This window comes from Halichoerus grypus, chromosome 1 (assembly GCF_964656455.1).
Source record: "Halichoerus grypus chromosome 1, mHalGry1.hap1.1, whole genome shotgun sequence".
In the NCBI taxonomy this organism is placed as follows: Eukaryota; Metazoa; Chordata; class Mammalia; order Carnivora; family Phocidae; genus Halichoerus; species Halichoerus grypus.
In genome coordinates this window covers 55024024-55031803 of record NC_135712.1, presented here as the reverse complement: position 1 = coordinate 55031803, position 7780 = coordinate 55024024, and the positions used below count along the sequence as shown (strand labels likewise).

General features: G+C 45.1%; 1 protein-coding gene and 1 long non-coding RNA gene across 2 annotated transcripts in view; one reads left to right on the top strand and one right to left on the bottom strand.

The window, feature by feature from the left end:
* Positions 1-2544: 2544 nt before the first annotated feature.
* LOC144379820 (uncharacterized) lies at positions 2545-6034 on the bottom strand. Its single transcript, XR_013443223.1, has 3 exons — positions 5881-6034; positions 4515-5513; positions 2545-3925 (listed from the first exon to the last, which is right to left on the bottom strand). It is a non-coding gene; the product is annotated as an uncharacterized LOC144379820 (long non-coding RNA).
* Positions 6035-7115: 1081 nt separating this feature from the next.
* The window catches only part of MORC1 (MORC family CW-type zinc finger 1), a 167613-nt gene continuing 166948 nt past the window's right edge, over positions 7116-7780 (top strand). Inside the window, exons 1-2 of the mRNA XM_078058941.1 lie at positions 7116-7123; positions 7636-7689. Of these exons, the coding sequence (XP_077915067.1) occupies positions 7116-7123; positions 7636-7689 (62 nt within the window). The remainder of the gene's footprint in view (positions 7124-7635; positions 7690-7780) is intronic.

Here is a 7780-nt window from a genome sequence, read left to right as displayed (position 1 = left end):
ATTGTCTTCATAACTGTTACCCTGAAGTCCATTTCCAACATCTTGGTTATATCTGTATCCATTTGTAAATCTGTGGCAGAAGTCACAGTCTCTGAGTCTTTCCTATTTTGGGGGTTCCTCCTCCTAGTCATTCTGTTGAGGGGTCTTTGAGGGAATGTATAGAGTCCAAATTATTGACCACAACCCAAGCAAGATTCACCTGTTTTATAGGGACCTTAGGGTTTTTGGCCTCTTGTTCTCCCAGCCTGTCTTCTGGGGGAGGGGCCTGCCGAGCTGTTACTTGGGCAACTGTGTTTGGGCAGAGTTGCCCTACCCCCTGTGGGGAGGATGGGCTCAGTGAAAACCGGTTTTGGGGGGCTTTTGTTCTCTAGCGGCTTTCCTTGGTGGTTTTCTGTGTCTCTTCTGAGAGTCAGAGCTGAAGAGATCTTTTCCAGCTTTCTGCCTCAGAGCAGAGAGATCGCAGTCTGTTCTTCAGTGAGCTCTCCAGGCCATACTATCTCCGTTTGTCTGTGCTGCTATAAACTGCAGCGTCCTGCGTTGTGCACCCCTCTGCAGGGCTCCCAGTCCTCATCTCCAGGTCAGGGCATGGGGGTGCATCTCTGCCCTTTGTGCTTCTAAAACCACCAGCCTCTCCCAGTGCACACGTGCGGCCCCGCCACTCCAGGTTTCAGTCTAGGGTGCTGCCCTAAAGTCCTTTCCCCACCACTACCAGTCTGCGAGTCTGTGCCCCATCCCCAGCACAGGAGGCTGTTGCTCACCAGTGGTGTAGGATCCCCATGGCTCCCTCCTCCTTCTGTTTATTTTCTGATGTGTGCCCGCGGAATCACAACTCCCCACTTCATACCTCAAAACCAACCTCTGTGATATTCTGTTTGTAGAGATCCAGATATATCTTCTTACATCTTAGGCTGATTTCCTGGGTGTCCGGAGTCATCTGGTAGATATCCAGCTCAATTCAGAGGACTGGTTGGAATAGGGTCCCCTACTCCTCTGCCATCTTTTCCTCCCCCTTCGGGGACAGAGATAGTCTTAAGCAGGCTCCATGCTTAATGCAGAGCCTGACTCGTGGCTCAATCTCATGACCCTGAGATCATGACCTGAGATGAAACCAAGAGTTGGACGCTTAATGGACTGTGCTACCCAGATGCCCCCATACAAAGTTATTTATTTATTTATTTATTTATTTATTTATTTATTTATTTATTTATTTATGTGAGAGAGAGACAGAGAGAGTGAGAAATAGCATGAGAGGGGAGATGGTCAGAGGGAGAAGCACGCTCCCCGCTGAGTCAGGAGCCTGATGCAGGACTTGATCCCAGGACTTGATCCCCTGATGTTCTCATTTTTAAATTTCCCCTTCCTGCTATTTCTCCAATATTTTTGTATCATAAAATAAGGTTAAAATGAATCTTGAGGCAGAGTTGAGGGAGGTGGCTAAGAAAACGTATCCCAAAAGTGTATCTTGAAGAGGAATAAGATTTACCTGTATGACTAGAGGGTGGCTAAGTGGAGTTGAAATGGTGAAGGGGAACGGCTGTTGGGGGTTGTGTGCAATGACTCTCAGGTCTCTGTTTTAGCATATCTAACAGATCCCCCTGAGTGCCTGTTATCCAGGCCAATCAGAGGCATCTAGTGCTTTGGGGCTGGCAACTTACTCTGCTCATATTATTAGAAGACCTGCTTCTATGATAATCACACCCTTCCCTCTGGTAGAAATTAAATATTACAGCCTTTACTAATTACAGGCGAGTGGCCCCAGTGCCCTCCCAATAGTAAATTGCTTTGAGATAGCAGTTGGAAGTTGGGGTAGTAAAATAAATCCAGAAGAGACTTGTCAAGCTTTTCTTGTCCATAAAATGAAAATAAATATCATACTCTGAAGTTCTACGGAAGGAGAAATTGGAAAGATAGCTCAAGTTGCTTAGTAAAGAGAATTTTCCTATCAAAACACCACCATGTCAGCCACTGTTAAAACAAAAATGCAATCAGGAAAATTACTTGAAATGTTTATGTTTACTTCCAGTTTTCAAATTAAAGTAGAGCATCATGTTCCTTTGGGTTTTCATTCAAATTCTCTCTTCCTCTCCTGATTCCTATAAATGTAGTAGCTGATAAACTACTTTTTTTTTTTTTTTTTTTTTTAAGATTTTATTTATTTATTCGACAGAGAGAGAGACAGCTAGAGCAGGAACACAAGCAGGGGCAGAGGGAGAGGGAGAAGCAGGCTCGCCGCTGAACAGAGAGCCCGATGCGGGGCTCGATCCCAGGACCCTGAGATCATGACCTGAGCCGAAGGCAGCCGCTTAACTGACTGAGCCACCCAGGCGCCCCAAGATAAACTACTTTTTTAAGAAGTAAAATGACTATCCCAAAACTGACAATTTTTTTTTCTTTTCTTTTCTGAGACCTCATTGCTTGTGTGATGACTGAAAATCACAAACACATCTAGTTCAATTTCTTTATTCAGTAGACACTCATTTCTGATTTTATTTTATTATTTTATTTTATTTTATTAAGATTTTATTTATTTATTTGACAGAGAGAGAGACAGCAAGAGAGGGAACACAAGCAGGGGGAGTGGGAGAGGGAGAAGCAGGCTCTCCTCTGAGCAGGGAGCCCAATGCAGAGCTCGACCCCAGGACCTGAGCTGAAGGCAGATGCTTAACCATCTGAGCCACCCAGGTGCCCCTCATTTCTGATTTTAAAACTATGACAAAATCTCTGCTGAGTGCTATTGAACTACTTTAATTTGCAAGTCATATAGCCCTAGATTGAATGAGTCTGAAGACTTTTTAGAGGTCAATTAGGTTACCTAATTTCTCATCACCACCAGGACCTTTTCAGAAAGCATCTTTGACAAGTCGTATTTCAGCTGGGGTTTTGGTGACTTGGAACTCAGTGCTTTGTGAGTAATAACATTTGGACAGCTGGTGCTCACAGTCCTTCCTTACATTCACCCCCACCCCCTCCTTCCCCTGAACCTTTACCTGCCCAGTTCTATCTTTTGGAACAGTGCAGAATGTCTGTTCTTTGAGCTGGGCCAGCACATAAAATAGTTGACTATCAGCTGACAGGTGAAAAAGTTTCTCACGAACACAAGCCTCCACATCACAGCAAAGTCCAAATTCTGTTCTGACTGCCTTTAGTCCTTCCTTTTTCTCTCTGGCTGATCTTTCCTTCTTTCTTTCCTTTGATGGGAGAAACAGTCTCAACCCAAGAAACACAGGAAGGTAAGTTCTGGGTTAGAACACAAATGCCTTTACCTCTGGTGCTGTGGAACAAACTATGCAAGTGAAGGAAAACTACCCATTTTCCTTCCCTATACCCCCCAACCTCCAGACCCAGCTTCTTCACATTCTTTGTGTGTGTGTGTGCAATCATTTCTGATCAAATTCTGATCCTAGGCTTGGGCTCCATTTCCCATCTGGGGAATGATAGAACAACTGTGCAGGAAGGTTAAATAAATCTCAGTGTGGAAAGAGGAGTCTAGCTCGGATGCCTCATTCTCATAGAGTGGATTCAAGATGAAGAATAAAGACTTACCTGGCCAAATACCCAGGCGGACAGTGCAGGGTGAACTTCACCCTCCAGCCGGCAGGGGGAGTGGGCGTTTGCAGAGCCGCGTCCCCAGGAGCATGGGCGGGGACGAGGGCGTGGGTAGGGAAGAGGACGTGGGTGGGATGAGCACGTGGGCGGGGACGAGCACGTGGGCGGAGACGAGGGCTTGGGCCCCCTGCCCGGGAGGTAAGCAGTGGTCTGTGTGTCTTAGGGCTGCGCGGGTCGCGTTCGAGGACATGGGCGACAAGTATGCCAGTCTGCGACGGGCCCAGCTGCATCTGGATTTCATCCACGCCAACTCGTAAGTGTCCGGTGAAGCGTGAACGAGGGAGGGTCCCCACTAGTGGAGAAGAGTTTGGTTCGTCTCCTAGTGAAGTAGCCAATTTGGAAAAAAAAAAAAATGAACTTGGTATCATTGATTTATGGAAATTTTATTTAAAGTTTTTGTATTCAAAAATAATGAAAAAGTAGTAAAGATACTATTCTGGGCCAGATTATGATTATTTTTAGGGAGAGCAAGCTTGTGCCAGTGTCCTGGGTTTGGGGTGGGGTGGGCAGAGGGAGAGAGAATTTCAGGGAGGCTCCATGCTCCTGAGCGTGACATGGGGCTCAGTCTCAGGACCCTGAGATCATGACCTGAGCAGAAATCAAGAGTCCAACACCTAACCAACTGAACCACCCAGACGCCCCTACTCTGGGCTAGATTATAAACCTTTTTGTTGTTCTAAAAATAACACCAGAGTAAGAAGGCTCCACATTTAACAAACTATTTAATTGGAGGTTAGCAGAACCCTAATTCTACCAACCTGGCCTATCTCTTGTGATTTCTCTGCCCAGCACACTGACATTTTAAAGATTAAGCTTGCCCTCCAGAGAGTAATTTGTATTTATTGATTCCAGCCTCTGTGGCCTGAGTCCTTGCAAAAACGTAACCTCTCCCAGCAAAGAATCCTCACATTTTGGTTCTTGCTAGAGCATTCTGCTTCTCTGTCAGGCCCAGGTGCGTTTTGCGGACTCATCAGGTGTTAATTTCGGATCCTCAGCTTGCAGAGACGGATGACAGAGGCTTCCTGTCCCATCTGTCATTCCCAACACAGCACAGAGCAGTGAGCGCTGCCTAATTCATATTGCTGTGTCGGTGTTTTTGGAGTCTCTGAGTAATTCGGAGTTACGAAAGCTATCCACTGATACAAGGGATACACCCAGGTTTGAAACAACAGAAACAAAAGTGTAAAGAATGCCAGGCAAGGCCAGCCTTGCTGCTTGGGACAAACACTTAATTTTTACAGAAGAAAAAGTCAAATAGGCAATATTCGGCAGGTGTTTAGGGCTTTTTTTTTTTTTAATCTCTTTAGAGAATAATTTCAAGCTGGAAAGGCTGGAACAGATATTTAAAAGGTTAACTGAGGTGGAAGACAAATGACAAAATAGCAGTTTTGAGTAGAGTTTAAGAAAAATTGCGGGTGGAATGCTGGAAGGGCTGTGGATTTTATCTCGGGAAACTTCCTCAGCCTCGGTGTTGTGTTGTTACCGCAGCTGCTGTTCCCCAAGCGCTTCCTGTCCCAGTAGGTTCCCCCTTGCTTGCATCCCATTATCAGTTGGTGGCCTGATAACTTAATAACAAAAGTGACAGCAGTGTGAAGCAACAACCACAAAATCAGATACCAATTGGTATCTTCTCAGCTTCTCCAGATAGATTTTTGTTTGCGAGTTCCCTCAGTCAAGGCAGGAGTGATTTTTTTTCTCTCTTGTTTCACTCCCACATCCAATTCAACGTCAGATCCTCTTCACCCTGTCTCTAACTATGTCTCCGATGCATCCATTCCTCTGCATTGCCCCTGCCATTGACTTCGGTCCACACCGGCTGCCGTCTCCCCGGGAGATGCTCCACGTAGCCTCTAAACTGGGTTCTCTGCTTCCCATTCTTGCTCCCCGATGGTCCATTTTCCTGAGAGCTGCCAGAGTGAGATTTTTATTTTATTTCTTAAAAAAGATTTTATTTATTAGAAAGAGAACACGAGCTGGGGGGCGGGAGGAGCAGAGACAGAGGGAGAAGTGCTGAGCAGGGAGCCTGATGATACAGGGCTCATTCCCAGAACCCCAAAATCATGACCTGAGCTGAAGGCAGACGCTTCACCGACTGAGCCACCCAGGCTCCCCTCCGAGTGAGATTTTTAAAAAAGTAAGCCAGATATGTCGCTCTTCTTAAAACATGACCGTGGTTTCCAGTTACATGTAGGCTGAGTACAAGCTCCTGAGCGTGGAGTAGAGGGCAGTGCATGACTGGCCACCCCGCATCTCAGCATCATCTCCCTGTTTTACCGTACGTAGCCAGAGCACACTGGCCTCCTTGGCTCCTTTCTGCGTCAGTGTCTTTGCAGCTGCTTCTCTCGCTGCAGTTTCCACTCCAGCTCTGCCAGGGACTGAGTTCTCAGCCTTCAGGGCTCAATTTAAACGTCTTCTATGAAGAGAGGCTCTCCCTGACCACTATGTCCTCTCCTTACCATTACTCTTCCTCATCACCCTTCCTTCCTAGCATCTAACCACGATCTGCCATGTCATCTTTGTTTGTTTACTTGTATGTTTTTCTATATCCCCCCACTGGCTTGAGTTCCAAGGGGGCTCAGACAGACAAGACCTTATCTGTCCACACTGGCACATGGCGGACAGTGTGTTAAAATCTCTTGAGTGAAATAATATAGAAACGTCTATGGCACTTCTTGGTCAGAATGATTACAGTTACTTTCCTGAAGTATTGTTTATGTTGAATTTTTGTATATTGAATCGTGTGTTTTAAATTCACTAGAAAGTCTTGTGGTTTCAAGTGGCAGTTTTGTAAAGCATATAACCTTCACTTTTGCTCTGTTTTAGATTTTTATACACTAGATTTCTTTTGAGTGAAGGCCATCTTTTCGCAGCAATTGTATTTAGTTATTTTTTAAATTATAAACTGGAAAGCTGACTTGAGTCAAGAGACCCCACATCAGCATGTGTTTAAAGTTTAAAATTCCCCAAAAATGGAGGGGCACCTGGGTGGTGCAGTCGGTTAAGCGTCCAGCTCTTGATTTTGGCTCAGGTTGTGATCTCAGGGTCCTGCGATCCAGCCCGGAGCTGGTCTTCCTGCTCAGTCTGCTTGAGGATTCTCTTTCTCCCTCTGCCCCTCCCCCTGCTTGTTAGCACTCTCTCTTTCTCTCTAAAATAAATCTTAAAAATAAAATAAAATAAACTTTCAGCTAATGTATTGTCTTGTGGCCTGGGGTTTTTGGAATCTCTGAGACATTGCAGATGATCTTTCTTCTCGACATATGAGCAGATATATTTTGATAAATGGGTCTCTCTTGCTTTTGCTACCTGTTTACTAAATATAAAAAGAAAATTGCAGACCGAATCTTCCCTTAATGCTGTGATAAAGCTGCTGATTGAAATATCCATATCAAGAAATGAAAAGCAAGTGTGGGCCCCTGAAGGCAGCCTGATTTCACCCACAGGTGAATATTCAGCCTTCAGAGCATTAGTAGTGAGGGCTGTCCAGTGTGTTCTGTTACCCAGGACCTAGCATGGGAGGGTACAGGGAGGAGTGACCACAGGTAATTCAGAAGAGAAAAGGGCCTCCAGAAAAATAGAGATTAACGGGGCAAACAGGGGTCCCCTGCCGGTGTCCGTGCCTGCAGATGGAGTCTTAGGGCCTCTTGGTGTACCAGGATTTAGATCAAGATCTTTCAGAAATAATTTGACCTTAAATAATACAATTTTAATGACAAGTTCTCCAAAAAACCTTGCATAAATGCTTATAAAGCAATTTTAAAACATCAGTGCTGTAAGTACAGTAAAGTCCTTGAAGTCTTTGTTTTATGAGGAACAGACAGGCTATTTTGGCAATCATGTTCTTAGCCTGGGCTTTGTAACAGACCGCATCTACTTCAGAATCTTGACCGTGCTGAGAAAGTTGTTTCTAGAATAAGTCCTTAATTGATTATCTGTCCTGAACTGGAGTACGTTTGTCTGCAAGTTATCTTGAAGCTTTTACACTGGTTACAGAGTTGGTTTAACTTTCGGTTTTCCCTCTTTCTTTATCAGCACCACGCACAGTTTCCTTTTTGGAGCGCTGGCCGAATTGCTGGACAATGCAAGGTAAGGCTCGTCTGTAAACCACCTCTGTGTAGTAGAAGGAGATTGGCAAGGAAAAATTGACTTCAGACCCAGGGGAGTGAGAGAAATGTGA